The sequence below is a fragment of the Petromyzon marinus genome, chromosome 33 (genome assembly GCF_048934315.1).
Source record: "Petromyzon marinus isolate PM22_M1 ecotype Great Lakes invasive population chromosome 33, UKy_Petmar_22M1.pri1.0, whole genome shotgun sequence".
NCBI classification, from domain to species: Eukaryota; Metazoa; Chordata; class Hyperoartia; order Petromyzontiformes; family Petromyzontidae; genus Petromyzon; species Petromyzon marinus.
In genome coordinates, this window is record NC_133699.1 from 14,357,723 (window position 1) to 14,373,626 (window position 15,904).

Genomic DNA, 15,904 nt, shown 5'->3' on the forward strand with positions numbered 1-15,904 from the left:
TTAATGAGGGGGGCTGGTCGACGTGGAGTGACGTCACTCGCGTTACACACAAACAGACATTTTTGGCTCATTACAGTAGTCATGACTCCTGCACGTGGAGTCATGACTACTGTCATGGCCACCGTGAAGGTACGGTTGCTGAGGAGATGAGTCTCCGTTTGGGGCCGCTACCTTTTCCACCAAAGACCGAAGCCTGGGGCCGTCATCAAAACTGTGCCGTTCACGACAATGCAGTTCTACACAACACCAGGCGGTACCAGATCTTGGCACAAATCAATTCCTGCGACTCGAACACAGATGCCAATTCCCGGACTATCCGGGTCAGTTCCACAATGCATAACCGGGTCAAAGTCAGACAGTTAGCAACCCTAGGCTCTGTAGAGACACCAGCAAAGCACGCACGGGCACTGGGGATTCCTTCCGCCATGCCTTTCAATACGGGAACACTTCGTCTGTGTGTACTACTGGATTAAAGGTCAATTGGACAATAAGCAAGAACAATCAGAGACTTGTGAACGGGCAATTATAGAACATTTGGTGATGCTCGTGATTACTCTGTGTGGTGTATTGTACAGTTTTGCACCAAACGAAGACCAGTATCTAACAGGATCATTGGCTTTAAGCAGTTCGCAAGTTTAAATTTAAATACATTATTATTCAGTATTAGTTGTTGGGTTGGATGGCGCCAGTATAGAGCCAAACGATGTTGTGCAACCTGCAGCTGAGGAGATGCAATAACTTAAACTAAAATATGTTTTATTTTACCAGGTCAGGCCCATCGAGGTATTTGAGCTTTTTTTCAGAAGCGACCAGGCCACCAATGATTGTTCAACAAAAGTGGCTTATCACGTGGGGATTTAGAGTGGTCATTGCCGAGTGCGTGCTTGTGATTGCCTGACGCTGCTGGGTATAAAACTTTCAGCGACAAGGTGCAAATAATTCCCTCTGTGGGGATTGCTTTTCCACATCGCAGTTGGCTGAAAACAAAATACCAATTGATGCGTTTTGTTCAAACGACATGTTCTGTTTTTGGCCGTGTCGGGTGACAGAGGATCATCAACATGATTCGGCTTTGTATGGAGGCCATTTAATTAAAACATTTTTATTATGAATCATCTGTCAGTTCACCAGCATTGAACTTTACAAGTTGGATGATGCCGATGAGGCAATGAATGTTGAAACCAATCCAGGGTGTTGCTTATCATGAACCAATGTTGCTGAAATGATGCACTCCCAGAAGCCCATGTGGCCGATAGGATGTGCAAAGGGGGCTTTAATTTGTATGAGGAGAGACAGATATGAGGAGGCTTATCGTCTGCTTCTTTATCTTGGTTACGGGAGAATATGCAATTATTTACATGACCTGCAGATCCCAGAAGATTCTGAGACAATGTTGATCACGTTAAGCCTAACTGTTACTTGCGAACGTGACTATGCTGCCGATAATGAAGCTTCCATGCTGTAGTCTGCGCTGCCAGGCACTGCGTCGTGTCTATGCCCATACATGGAGGGCGCTCTTCGTGGTAATCAAACAAATTAATGGAAATACAGCATCATTCGCTGTACTCTCATTTAACACGTAGTAGGCTTTTGCAACCAACATTATCCATAAGAGGGTTTCTTTGGGTTAGACGGCATAAATATAAATGTGTCGATAAACCCGCCACCACCCGACACAGCCAATTAAGTAAGGTTTGTCACGTAAACAAAATCTGCCAATTCGTTACTACTTCAGCACTCACTGTGTGTTGGATAGTAAACCCACAACGTTTACCATTCGAGTACCGTGACGGCCAGCCTCATCAGGCGACAGCCAGAATTGACAGCCACAATTCTATAGTCACGAAGGCATGGTGGTGGATCACTCTCGTTGAGTCTCCAGAGAGAGACATTGCATGGATCGGTGTTGCCACCACCATGCAGCACAGAAATGTTCGCCGGTTCCTTGAGCACAATGAACAAATGAAACAGTGGCCGGGCAGCCACCCCCGAGAGAAACGAGACGGTATAAAACACGTCCAAAAAACGAATTCCCACGGCACTATCACATGGCCCATCAGAGATAGCTAGTTATATGCCTGTTTGTTTGTTTGAACACTTAGCCAGCAGGGATCCCCTCACTGCAGCAAGGTGCCCCGTTTATATTTGCGGATCCAAGGCGGGGAGCGGCTTAACGCACCTCCGATTTAGCACGGTTGGCGACGGACGGTGCGAAAGAAGTTCAACATTCAAAGGCATAAACATACAAAGATCCCCCGTATAGCTTTAACAAACTGTTGGGGCAAGTGCTGTTAGCGAGCACCTATGAAGGCCAGCACGACACACGAGAGGGTGGGTGGCCAACACCACGCCCGACCGCCTTTGTCTCCCGAGTGGCGATGTTTACACACCGCACCAGGTACTCATTTGAGGCTGAGTCGACCTAGGGGAGGCCCAGGGCTGGTTCAGATAATGGTCACGTGTGTTGGCCAAGACCGAGAATCGAACTCGGGTCGCCGGGTTCGTAGGGCAGTCCGCTAACCGCTACACGACCGCACCCCACACACACCAACAACAACCGCCATTCGCCACAAAGAGGCGGTGACGTCACCACGACGCTTGTGCCAGACTATGTGCACGTTGAGGTCACGTGAAGTGTCGAACGCCCGCTGGCAGGAGGTCACAGGGCAGACCCAGGTGCCACGGGTCGACTGACTGAGATGAGTGGCTGATGCACCACCTGTGCCCCCTACTGTGCCAACTGGCTGTGCTTTAGCCATCCGGCACTCCGCTCATTGTTGTGAGCATCGCTCCTCCCCCCTCCGTTGTTGCTGGAGGGCGACTGCCTCCAACTGCCCAGAAGCGTCCTTCACGAGCCTCCTCCACAGAGGCCGATCTTGACACCGCTGGTACCAGTCATCGGCAAGTCCACTCAGCTCCACATCCTCCTGTATCACATCACTCCATCTCTTCTCTAGCCTGTGCCGCGCCCATTTAGCCCCCTCTATCTGGCCGAACAAAAGCTGTTTAGGTGGCTGGGCATGCAGGCTACATGACCCAGCCAACGCAGCCTTGCCTGCTGGGGGAGCTCACCGATGGGACGTTGTCCAGATCTTTCAAGGATATGTGAGCTCCTCACACAATCCAGCCTGGTTAAACCCAAGATAGATCGTAGGCAGGCCAGCCTCAATGTTTCTAACCGGTGAAGATGTTCCATTAGGGGGGTCCACGTTTCGCAAGCGTAGAGAAGGGAGGGAATGACTGTAGCCAAGAAGACCTGAAGCTTTGTGCGGAGCAACAGACCAGGTAGCTTCCACACAGCGTTATGCAACCGATGAAAAGAAAATGCTGCTTGACTGATTCGGAGTGAGACCTCTGCTGTCAAACCGGAGCTGGTCATGAGCACACTGCCCAGGTATGGGAAACTCTCCACTCTCTCCACAACTGCCCTATCACCAATTTGGAGTTGTGGGAGTGGAGTGTCTGATGGTATAAAATACCCAGGCAGATGCTTAGTTTTGGTGGGGCTGATGGTAAGGCCCCACCTCTTTAATGGCAAGCTCCAGGTTCAGCAGCGCCTCCACTCCTCCTCTGAGTGAGCAGCAATTACCAGATCATCGGCATACATAACATGGTTGAGCAATAGGGAGCCATCCCTTGACCGCACCCGGGGAACGATCAGCCTCCCATTGTATCTGTACCAGATGGAAATTCCTCCGGTACAGCTATTGAAGGCTTGACGAACTACGTGGTTGAAATAGATGTTAAATAATGTGGGAGCCAGAGGACATTCTTGTCGCACCCCAAAGTGAACAGGGGATGGCTCTGACTCCCGGCCACGTAGTTTTACCCGGGCCCGCTCACCATCATGAAGGTCCTTAATAATCATGAGCAGCGGGTCAGGGACTCCGAAAGCATGAAGAACAACCCAGAGCCCAGGCCTACTGATGGTATCATAGGCCTTGACCAGGTCAATAAAGCAGAGATGTAGGTCTTGTTGGAATTCCCTACACCTCTGCTGTAGCAGATGGACAGAAAATATGGCATCTGTGCAGGACCACCCTTTCCTGAAACTACATTGGGGCTCCGCAAGCCTCTCCTCAGCGTGCCTGGCAAGCCGATGTTGAATAATCTTTGCCAGGTCCTTTCCCGGCATACTGAGGAGTGATGCCACTGTAGTTGTTACAATCTGTAACACACAAAGACCCTCCGTATAGCCTGAACAGACTGTAGGGGCAGGTGCTGACAGCGAGCACCTATGAAGGCCGTAACGGTACACGAGGGGGTGGGTGGCTGAGTCGACCTAGGGGAGGCCCAAGCCCGGTTCAAATAATCATCACTGGTGTTGGCCGTAAGTGGGAATCATGAGTGGGAATCGAACCCGGGTCGCCGGGTTCATAGCGCAGTGCGCTAACCGCTACTCTACCGCTGCCCACATACACTGACATACACACATACACACAAATGCAGGGGACACATGGTGAGACAGCACACAATGGTGCTCGTCCCCGTCTACCTGCAGGCAGGGACAGCGTTGATCCCACGCGATGCCTGGCCCCACGCAGACCCTCCGAACAGAGAGACACATCGAGTTGTGTGTCTTGGGTGTTAAATCTGGTCTAAATTTGGGGTGTTCATCCTGAAAGTTCGAAAAGCCTCAACTATTTTTTATTTTGCTTTTTTGGTTAAACCTTGACTTAAAACTTTCATGGCTTCAGGAATTTATATTATTTGGGTCTTTCGGTAAAATCACATAGATAGGTTCAAAGAAAATAACAAAAAATTAACAAAAAATTACTACGTTTCAATCGCAACACAAGCGGTCGTTATCAGGAAAAGGGGGTTACAGCCTTTGAAGGCAAACTGTTTTTCAAGGTTTGAAATGGGCGTAACCCAAGTGTCGTCAGCATGGGCGGGGCAACTAATGTGAGTGATGGTACTCGTAGAGGGCAATGACGGCGTTGGTGGTGGGTTTCCACCATTTAAAGGGCTGCCAGGTAATCATTGCACCTCACTTTACACAATCACACTGTTGACGGTGGAGGTTGCTGCTAGAGGTGATGGTACTCGTAGAGGGCCATGACGGCACTGGTAGTGGGCTTCCACCAATAAACGTTGTCGTTTTTTGTTATTTTCTTTGAATCGATCTACGCAACTTTAACGAAAGACCCAAATAATATGGTTAAACTTTATTCTAGACTAGCAGGTGTACCCGTTCTTCGCACGGAAATTAATAGTTTAGTCCTAGTATATATCATTTCCCCCCCCCCCTCAGCCGTGCATTTGTGCGGAATACACGGCCTACGCGGAGGGTGGGGGGGGATGCATGACGTCAGCAGGCACAGTGCGTAACGCTGCCGCATGCGGGTGACATCACAAATGTGACGTCACCGCTCACTTACCGTGCAATGTATTATATCTATTATTTCCCCCCCCCCCCAAAATACAAAAGTCTATTTTTGTACTTTTTACATTGTGTGCAGTATGGAAGCTGCCCACTTTGCCAAATTTAAAGTTTTTAGCATGTTGGGAAGTATGCTAAACATTTCGACACACATTCACAAATTTCCCTTTCATATATAGAGATGTGCAACCTCCAGCGCCTCCTAGAGCACGTGACCTGAAGTGCAAGCACTGGCAAAGCGGGAGGGCCCCGTCCCCTCTCCTCGCCACCTCTCCTCTTCTTTCTCACGTGCAATCCTTCCCATTTGTGTTCGTGGTTTATTTTATTCCCCGACAGCATCAACGCACATCGCCGATGAGCACAGCACAACCCTACGGGAGTACAGCGCAGCCCTACGGGAGTACAGCGCAATCCTACCCGAGTACAGCGCAATCCTACGTGAGCACAGTACAACCCTACCCGAGTACAGCACAATCCTACGTGAGTACAACAAATTCGTTGTTTTATAACTATTGACTTAATACCGCTTGAAACATTCTTTAACGTGTTTAACCCTTCGTGAAATTAAATGAAATCTAGCACCCTCGGTCAAAACCAATACCAAAATATACCCTTCGCAGCAAAGAGAGGCCCTGATGAGAGGCCCTGATGAGAGGCACGTGCTCAACTGCGAACACGCCAATTAGGGTTGCGGAAAGAATGAGGCACGTAATTATCGCGCACCCGTGATTACACTTCACAACGGCTCCGGTGTCGGAGCTCAGTCCTCGTGGGGGAAAAGAGAACCCAACACAGACGGACGGACGGACGGACGTGATGATTGGTCGTAAACATATGCCATCAGTTCAGCAACGAGGGCTGGCCTTGGTTCAGCGGTAATGTCCTTGGAAGGAAATTGGCGTTCATGCGAGCCGACGCGGTGATATGTTACCGTGGGAAATATATGCCTCCTGACCACGGACACTGTTCTATGCATTTTAGAAGTGGTCCGAGGCAGGGCAGCATGATTAAAAAACAAATATGCCCGCTGCTTTTTTGTGTCCAGCATCTTGACGCGAGTCACGTTTAGGCGCTTTGTAATCCAAATAGTGCCGTAATCTAAACTATTGACACAAGTGGCCAGTGCACTGACAGCATACGGTACAGTACCATAACGGGAGAAGGAAAATGCCTTGTGAAGCTGATGCTGGGAATATCGAGCTTATTAAATAATATTTTAGATACGAGTGTCGGAGGAGATCAGAGCGCAACATGAGAGCGTGCGGTTTGGGAGACATACAGCACCGTAACGTAATGTCTGGCTGTCGTGGAAGATTAAGCCAAATACCCACTCGAAAGGCCTTTCCGCCAGCAGAGACGTGAGAAAAAGTTGCAGGGGCTGCACCTTCAGTGATGTTTAAAGAGTAAAATAATATCAATAATAATTAAAACAAACAAGCCATGTGGATTCAGCACGAGGACAGGAGAGGTGCGGCCCTGTCTTGCAACATCTCCCGTTTGATAGCATGGTTTGAAAGTACGGCAAGTCGTCGCTTCACGCACGGTGTTCACGCAACAATGCATTTTCACTAAAGCGCGGTTCTTCCATTCGAACGCGCACTGCTATAGTGTCGAAAGTGCACCGTTATAGCGTTGGAAGTGCACCGTTCTAACGTCGAAAGTGCACCATTATAGTGTCGTAAGTGCACCGTTATAGCGTTTAAAGTGCACCATTATCGCGTTTAAAGTGCACCGTTGTAGCGTCGAAAGTGCACCGTTATAATGCGGTTTTCGAGCGGTCGATGATGACCTCGTTTCTTAAGCTGCACAACTGAGCGGTACAGTGATACAATACGCGGAGTGATACCCTAGCTGCCTCCATGGTGCTGGAGCACAGGCGTGTGCGTCACCACCTTCCCAACTGCATGTGCCACCACCACACATGCAGTTCTTTTAAGCTAGTGGTCTGCATCAGGCCGAGTGGTTATTTAAATGTAATGCATCTCTGCGCGTTATTAAATCTGTTGTCTGGGCCTGCGCTACGTCTTCTATTTGCGATGAGTTTTCTCATAAATTTACAGATTTGAGTTCCAAGTCTCTGCAAATACTATTTGAATATCTTCTTCCTCGTAATACTGGAGAACCAGATATAGTTTGATCTTGGGTCTCTGAACATGACTAAATGACTCTTAGGATATTAAAAAACGTGAATTGTCACCAAGTAAACAGCACAAACCAATTCCTTGGATGCTGCTCAAACCACCGGGCGTGATGTCCACTTCAAACTTAATAGACAGTGTAGCCAGGGTCTATATGTGAACCCTAACTCCTCAGGTGCAGTGGTTCCCAACCTGTGGTCTGTCGCTGGATGGATTGTTACATGAGAAGGTCGCGGCTTGCGAAGGTCTTAATCTATCACGGGATTGATCATAGCTGACAACGACGACAATGATGATGAAGCCCAGTGAAAGCTGAGAACGGATGGCTTATGTACGTACGTATGTTAGAACTTATTTCGCGCTGTACGTAGCCAACCGTGCTAATCAGAGGTGCGGATTGTAAAAGCCATGTCAGAGGTGACCCGATGGCGGACGGGCTGGCGCTGTGAGTGCGACGCGCGTCTGCACCCGCCTGCAGGAAGTGGAACCTCTGCTGCACCAGGTCGGAGAGGTCCTTGGCCTCCCGGGCCCTCCACTCGGCCGCCCCGTCCGCCTCGCTCAGCTTCAACAGGTCCGTCATGATCGACCTGGGCGCACAAGCACCGACGGGCACGCACTTAGTGAGAACAACGGATAGTGCACGAGGGTTGTTTAGATTCCTGCTTCTTTATGTGGGTGGTTGGGGTGGGTGGTTGGGGTGGGTGGTTGGGGTGGGTGGTTGGGGTGGGTGGTTGGGGTGGGTGGCAAAGCGGGTAACCCTCGTGCCTCACAACAACAAGGCCCTGGGTTCAATTCCTGACTCGCGCGCCTTAATGTGTGGAGTTTAAATATTCTCCTCGTGTTCTGCATTGTAATCCTCTACGCTTTCTTCCCATAGCTAAGATCACACAATGTAAACTGGCATTGGCTAAACACAGCTGTAGCAACATCGCCGCTTTAATGCGAAAAATTGGCAGGACCCTCCTGAAAAAGAGTCTTGAGACTCAGTGAGAATTTCACGGCTAAACGAGCAGTATAATAATAAATAATATAAATATTTTGATTATTTTCAGTTAAGTCGAGCAACTTTCAGCGAATGCAGCGTGACGACTTTGGGAAGTGGCAGCTGTGGGGGGGTTAGGGACCTCTGTTGATGACCCATGTCCTGCAGCATCATGGTTATCTTCTCCTTGGAGTGATCGCCGGCGTCGTGCTGCATCTTCTTCAGCTCGCTACGCACGAAGAACCAGAATTCCTTGATGCCGTTCTCAATCTTCCTCCGCAGCAGCTCGTGGTCCGTCCCAGGGCCGGCGGGGATCCTCGCGGCCGCGGCCGCGGCGCTCACGGCGGGGCCGACTTCCGACGCCTGCTTTGCATTTTCTGCCAACGAACAAAGCGTACGTAAATATCATCGAGAAGGGAAAGCGAGTCTTTATAAACTATTTAGCCAGCGGCCGCATCTGCGGCATTAAGATTCGTGCTGCCAGCTGCACTTGTTTTGACTCTATGCTTTCATTTCCCAAAGTCGATAGGGAAGTTCACGGTGAAGCGCTTCTCTGTATGTGGTATTGGGGCTTTTTATATCAACTGTCTCGGGTTTCCCAGTGGGGCGGAGCTACACAGTAGAGAGTGGAGCTCGAAGACAGGGGGTGGAGCTACAGGACAGGGGGTGGAGCTACAGGACAGGGGGTGGAGCTAGAAGACAGGGTGGAGCTAGAAGACAGGGGGTGGAGCTGCGGGACAGGGGGTGGAGCTACGGGCCAGGGGATGGAGCTATGGGACAGGGGGTGGAGCTACAGGACAGGGTGTGGAGATAAAGGACAGGGGTGGAGCTACAGGACAGGGGGGTGGAGCTACAGGACATGGGGTGGAGCTACAGGGCAGGGGGTAGAGCTACAGGGCAGGGGGTGGAGCTACAGGGCAGGGGGTGGAGCTACAGGGCAGGGGGTGGAGCTACAGGACAGGGGTGGATCTGCAGGACAGGGGGTGGAGGTACAGGACAGGGGGTGGAGCTACAGGGCAGGGGGTAGAGCTACAGGGCAGGGGGTAGAGCTACAGGGCAGGGGGTAGAGCTACAGGGCAGGGGGTAGAGCTACAGGACAGGGGGGTGGAGCTACAGGGCAGGGGGTGGAGCTACAGGGCAAGGGGTAGAGCTACAGGGCAGGGGTGGATCTACAGGACAGGGGGTGGAGGTACAGGACAGGGGGTGGAGGTACAGGACAGGGGGTGGAGCTACAGGGCAGGGGGTAGAGCTACAGGGCAGGGGGTAGAGCTACAGGGCAGGGGGTAGAGCTACAGGACAGGGGGTGGAGCTACAGGGCAGGGGGTGGAACTACAGGACAGGGGTGGATCTACAGGACAGGGGGTGGAGCTACAGGACATGGGGTGGAGCTACAGAACTGTAATATTGGTGACAATTCATCAGTGGTCCTGCACACTTCTTACACAGAGAAACCCACCAAACTCTACATTACACGTGCCAAATATGCATAGCTGGGCTATGTTATATGACGAGGGAGAATCATTTTACTTCAGACGCCATTGGTCTCTACATTATTTACTGTAGTAATCCTTCCATATAACGGCAGTGCCTAAACTCAAATTTGCGCTCGCTCGTTCGATACGCAAACGCGATGCGTCATACGCCGGCGGGGAACGTAGTAATGAGCCCTTAATGCGCTTGTAACAAGAACTGTAATAGTTCTTGCGCCAATTAAGTTTTACTAAACATGTGTCCTAGTATTGAACAATTAGCGTCGAGCTGTATCTTTTTTTTTGTATGACATTGACTGACATTGACTACAACGACTTTACCCAATAGAACCAAAGAGTATGGGTAGGAAAAAAATGCATAAAAACTCAAGAAGACCACGTTATAGTCTCCAACCTCTTCACAATATTTTCATCATATACGCATTCGCTGCTATTGCCGCCCCTTGATGTCTGCACAGAGTGACACACGAAAGACGACAGATATTTCGCGTAATATTTAATTCTATTACTCGCACTCCGCCAAGAGGGGCCGTGTCGGCTGAATGGATGTGTAGTAAAAATAAAAAAACTTCTCATCCATGCGGAGGGTGTGTGGTTTGTTTATTTATCCATGCGGAGGGTGTGTGGTTTGTTTATTTATCCCTCCTCCTCCTTGTGCTCAATCCACCCTGTCGCTCTCTCTCTTCTCGCCCACCCCCTTCACTGGAACAAACTTCCCCCTCCACATTAAGCGGTCACCTTCGCTCACGAGTCTCCGCTCCTCACCCAAAACTCACTTCTTGTTCCCAAGCTCACCCCCACGTCCCCCCCCCCCCTTAATCTCCCCCTCATAACCACCACCACCCCGTGGCTATCACTTATTCCCCATTCATTGAATCCATTCATCATAATTTACGGTCATCAATTTCGCTTTCACAGAATTCATGCATCACCGATTTGCCCATTGCTTCCTCTCATCTATTTCATTCACCGCAACTCCACCGTTACGTTCACAAGCGTCGTACCGTCGTTAATTCTTTGTAAATTCGCGTTGGTTAAGGCGTTATACAATTTCCGTCAGGATAAGATTAATCTGCTTGTTAGATGGGGCCGTTACCTTGCTGGTATTTCTCTTTGTAGAAGCTGAGCTCCATCTGGGCTTGTGCAAGGCGCTCCTCGAGGCCCTTGACTCTCTGGGGACTGGACGGCACAACCGGCTCTCCCTGCTGCTCGGAGACCCTGCACGCATGGCACGGCAGAGGACACGCGTCGCGCACCGTGCCCGGAATTGCGTTCATCAACAAGTCTGCAGAACCAGGCGGGAACCTCAAGAAGCAAGGACGGTCACGTTTGCACGAGTGAACTGCGTCACTAAAGTTACCAAAGCAATGATATAAAAACTTTCGACTGCGGCCACGTGGCCTAATGGAGAAGGCGTCTTTGACTTCGGATTGGAGGATTGCAGGTCCGAATCCTGCCGTGGTCGTATTTTATTCCCGCACCTCCAATGAGCACGGCCGGCTACGTACAATGCGAAAGAAGTTCAACATTCGTACATATCTAAGTACAGTAATACCCCCCGGTTTACGCCGAAAGGTGCGATGACGAATATCGAAACGACGTGAATCGCCGCGATTTACAGGGTAGTAGGTGGTGGAAGCGAAGACTGAGAGGTGACCGGTAACGAGAAAGGACGGACGATGATGCTGTCAGCGACGTGAGTGTGGTTGCGGTCTCATGACACTGGCACAATCTTTGCACCGCACTCAAGACTTGCGATTGACTGCCATCCGCACGGCACGTGGGCTCTGTTCAACGCCTGGATGGGTAAACCTGGGGGCCGCATGTTTACGGAAAGTTTCGACTCCTGGAACTTTTTGCCATGCAGACTGTGCATTTAAAGTGTACAATTGAAGTTGGTTGTTATGCCTCCAAAGCATCGTTTTTTTTAATTTGTGGATGAGTTGCTCTCTCTCGCCCAGCCCCGCAAGCTAAGCAGGATTGAGCCCGCGTGGTTCCCCTGCGTGCATGCGAGCAACCGCCGAGCAACGCGCGATGGGAGAGGAGGTTTGGGGGAGTGGGGGAGGTCGCTCACCGCAGGGCTTCGGCCATCTGCCGCAGATCGTCATTCTGCTGCTTGAGCCGTTCCAGCTTGGCCATGATCTTGGAAAGTTCTCGGCTCGAGTGCTCGCCCATCTCGGGGTCTCGGATGAGGTGGCCGCCCATGTAGACGAGCAGGGAGCCCCACGCCAACAGGATCAGCATGATCCATCGCCACGACGGGGGCCACGCGCGCATCCTGCCTGCCGCTGTGCGACAGATGGCGGCGACGCCGCCGCTTGCAATGGGAACGCGGGGGGGGGGGGCTCACGCGGGGGGGGGGGGGGGGCTGAAGCGGGGGGCTCACGCTGATCCAGATACGAACGATGATGCCAATATCATGCCCACAAAGGTGGGGGTCTTTATCAAATCGTCTCCGGTGGGGTGTAGGTGGGGTGTAGTTTCATCCGCCTGACGCCTTGATTTTTCTTCTATTGATTGGCGCCGTTCGACCGATCCATCAGCGCGAGGCAGCAACGACCTCCGTGCAGAACGCGAGTCAACCTGAAAACCCACGCGCCACAATCAAGAGATGCAATTACAATCCGCTGTTCATTCCTGGGTTAGGCCACGTGATGATCTGGCCATATTTTGTGTTGAAGGACCCTCCCACCACTTGGCACAGCCAAGCGAATTAAATTTTCATGCAGTGTTACAAACATTTAACGTACAAAACATTTCACGTGCAAAACATTTCAATGTTTTTGTTTCAGCTCACCGGCAAGTTAATTCACAACTCTCACCAACAAATTAAGCAATTGGATATGCGCCGTTTCACTCTGAACTGCGCCAAGTCTCTTGAGAAAAAAATCGGAATAAAATGATAAATCTTAATATTGGCTGCAACAACCTACTTGTTAAGAGTCGATTGTCTTTGACACGCTCAAAATTCACGAAGCGATTTTTTCACGCACATCGCTAGATCAATCGCGGCAACTGGTGGCAGTGGCGGCGCCGGCGGTAGTTTTATTCGAGGATCCATTCTTGCCTCATCCCCGTAGTAAAAATGCAGCGTCTCTGGCAGGAGGCTGCGGAAGTCGTGGGAATCAATTGCGACGAGAAACGAACGGGGAAACGACGGATTCTCGGGATCATCGCGAGCGTAACACAATTGCACGTCCGGCTCCGGCGTCATAACTCGTTCCACTTGGAAACATTTACAAACGCAACACGTGCGGCACAGCCAATGACCAATGCGGCCGGGACGGTCGCTGGCCGTGCTACCGCTGAGCCAGCCGCCGAGTTCTCAGTAACGGCAAACCCGCTGCGTCCCCCCGGCCCCCCCGGCTCAAGCGAACAATGCGGCAAGGCTCCACCGGTGCCCACGAGCCGGCGTGGCCTTGGATTCAAAAACGACGGTGGCCGATCTCTGCAGAGGACAAGTGCTGTCGACTTCTCTGCAATAAAAGTGGGACTCGTCGTAGAGCACTCGCGTGACACCCTACTTTCTCCGGGTGATCTCTCGTGCGGCTGTTCCATTCGGACGGCCCGAAACAAATTCGATAGGGTTTTTCGATTTCAAGCTTTCGTGACTGCAAGGATTCACCTTCTTTGGTTCTTTCGGTAAAGTCACGTAGAATGAGAATACAATAATAAATTGATAAAATAAAATAAGAATAAAATAATAAATTGATAAAATAAAATAACACAATAATATTCTCACGACGTTTCGGCCACAACACAAGCAGCCTTCATCAGGTGAAGAGACGAGACTGTCTGGAGGACAGCGCTGGAGATTTATTTTATTCTCATTCTACGTGACTTTACCGAAAGAACCAAAGAAGATGAATCCTTGCAGTCACGAAAGCTTTAAATCGAAAAATAAAATAACATAATAAAATTCTCACGACGTTTCGGCCACAACACAAGTTGCCTTCTTCAGGTGAAAGGAACAGACCTGTCGGGACGACAGAGCTCTGGCCAGAGAGAGAGCAACTCTGTCGTCCCGACAAGTCTGTTCCTTTCACCTGAAGAAGGCCACTTGTGTTGTGGCCGAAACGTCGTGAGAATTTTATTGTGTTATTTTATTTTATCAATTTATTATTTTATACTCATTCTACGTGACTTTACCAAAAGAACCAAAGAAGATGAAAACTGAAACCTTTTTACGAGGATTCATGTCTGCATTAACCACAATACCTGCAGTCAAAATGCAAAAAAAAACATACTATGATAATATATGCATTGTCCTTGAAACTGATTGGTCCACACCAAGGGACGGTTTGCATTTTGACTGCAGGTATTGTGGTTAATGCAGACATGAATCCTCGTAAAAAGGTTTCAGTTTTGTTGCCAGAAAAAAGGGGAAAAACCCTATTATTATATTTTGGTACTGGCAACGGAGGTCTAATGATACAGATTCGATCTGTTTTGTGCAGGGAGCTGTGGGTGGACCGTCACTTTGTGACATTGTGAGAGGCGACGGCGGCTTGCGGAGGCCTTTACACCGCCAGTAGATTGACCGCGGCTGTTCGCGATGATGACTCGTGCAAAAAGTCTTCCATTTTAACTGTAAGGGGGGAGGAAACTGATTTGTGCTGGGTACCAGGGACACGAACGTACCTTGTAGTTTCTGTCAACCAATTGGTATAGCTCAGCCTATGGTATAACCTAGGGTTTGGGGATTGATTCAACCCACCATCCCTCCGGGGTCGATAAAACAGGGACCACTTTGTGGGGCAGACTCTCCCCTGCTGTAGGAATGGGGAATTACCACCACTGGCTCAGGGGCTAGGAGCAGAGATGAGCACGCTGTGTGAATGTTCGTTTGTGCATGAAATCACTTTGACTCGTTGTAGGCTCGGTATAAAATGAGAGATCGGCCTGATTGCCGTATTCTGCTGACACGCACAAAGACGGGGGGGGGGTGGCCATAACTCACAAGAGCAGCTGCTCCTTTTCGCGCAAGTGCTCGACGCACGAGCTTTACAGCCGCACGTCCACGCTGAGAGTGAGGTTCAATTTAATTTACCTCTGTAGGGGACACGAATGTCAGATTTCCGCTTGTATTGCGCTATATATTTCGGGGCCTCCATGGGACATTTCCACCACCCCGAGGTTGACAACCGGGCAACGTGCAGCTCCCCCCCCCCTCCACCCCGTCTCGGCGGGTCGGCAGGAGGACGTGCGAAGCGCTCCGCACGTTCTCTCATTGCCCTGTAATCGCGGGCATTGCCGCCACCGCCGCCGACGATGATGACAATCTTCTTTGGTTCTTTCGGTAAAGTCACGTAGAATGAGAATAAAATAATAAATTGATAAAATAAATTCTACGTGACTTTACCGAAAGAACCAAAGAAGATGAATCATTGCAGTCACGAAAGCTTTAAATCGATGATGACCATGTCATCATGACCGTGGGAGCGCACACCTCCAATCTTCAAGGGAGCGGCGGCGGGATCTAGTGACGCCTTTCCGTGGCGTCTCGACGCTCGCGGCGTTGAGGCGCTCGAGGCGGTGAGGCGCTCGCGCGGCCCCCCCCCCCCCTTCTAACGGTGGGCCCCTGCTCGGACCAACAAAAAAACACGGCGGTTATTTCACCAGGGGATTTTATTTTTGTCAATCAAAATGTTCCCCCGCGTCTGGTAACAAAAAGTGAGTCGAGAGTTTTACGTTTTGAGTTGGTGCCCATCAACTGGTTCCCGATGCACGTTGGTAATTTACTCACGGCAACGCCCTCTTCTTTTCTTACACTATGTTTACATCAATTTCTAAAACAATCGACGTTTCACTGATATCTAGGCGAAAATGTATTTTTTTGTTAATAGCCTCAAATGGTAAAACTAAAATGGAATCGAGGTTGCCCCCATTGCAAGAAAACGTTGCATGCAAA

At 50.3% G+C, this 15,904-nt stretch overlaps 2 protein-coding genes across 2 annotated transcripts in view; both read right to left on the bottom strand.

The window, feature by feature from the left end:
* FUT8 (fucosyltransferase 8) overlaps positions 1–12,349 on the bottom strand; it is a 32,281-nt gene extending 19,932 nt beyond the window's left edge. The window contains exons 1-4 of the mRNA XM_032965260.2: positions 12,068–12,349; positions 11,090–11,211; positions 8,646–8,880; positions 7,994–8,108 (exon numbers count right to left, since the gene is read on the bottom strand). Coding sequence (XP_032821151.1) covers positions 7,994–8,108; positions 8,646–8,880; positions 11,090–11,211; positions 12,068–12,270 — 675 coding nt within the window. The 5' untranslated portion in view covers positions 12,271–12,349. The remainder of the gene's footprint in view (positions 1–7,993; positions 8,109–8,645; positions 8,881–11,089; positions 11,212–12,067) is intronic.
* Positions 12,350–12,442: 93 nt separating this feature from the next.
* The window catches only part of ODF1 (outer dense fiber of sperm tails 1), a 350,860-nt gene continuing 347,398 nt past the window's right edge, over positions 12,443–15,904 (bottom strand). Inside the window, exon 10 of the mRNA XM_076071399.1 lies at positions 12,443–12,576. Coding sequence (XP_075927514.1) covers positions 12,572–12,576 — 5 coding nt within the window. The 3' untranslated portion in view covers positions 12,443–12,571. The remainder of the gene's footprint in view (positions 12,577–15,904) is intronic.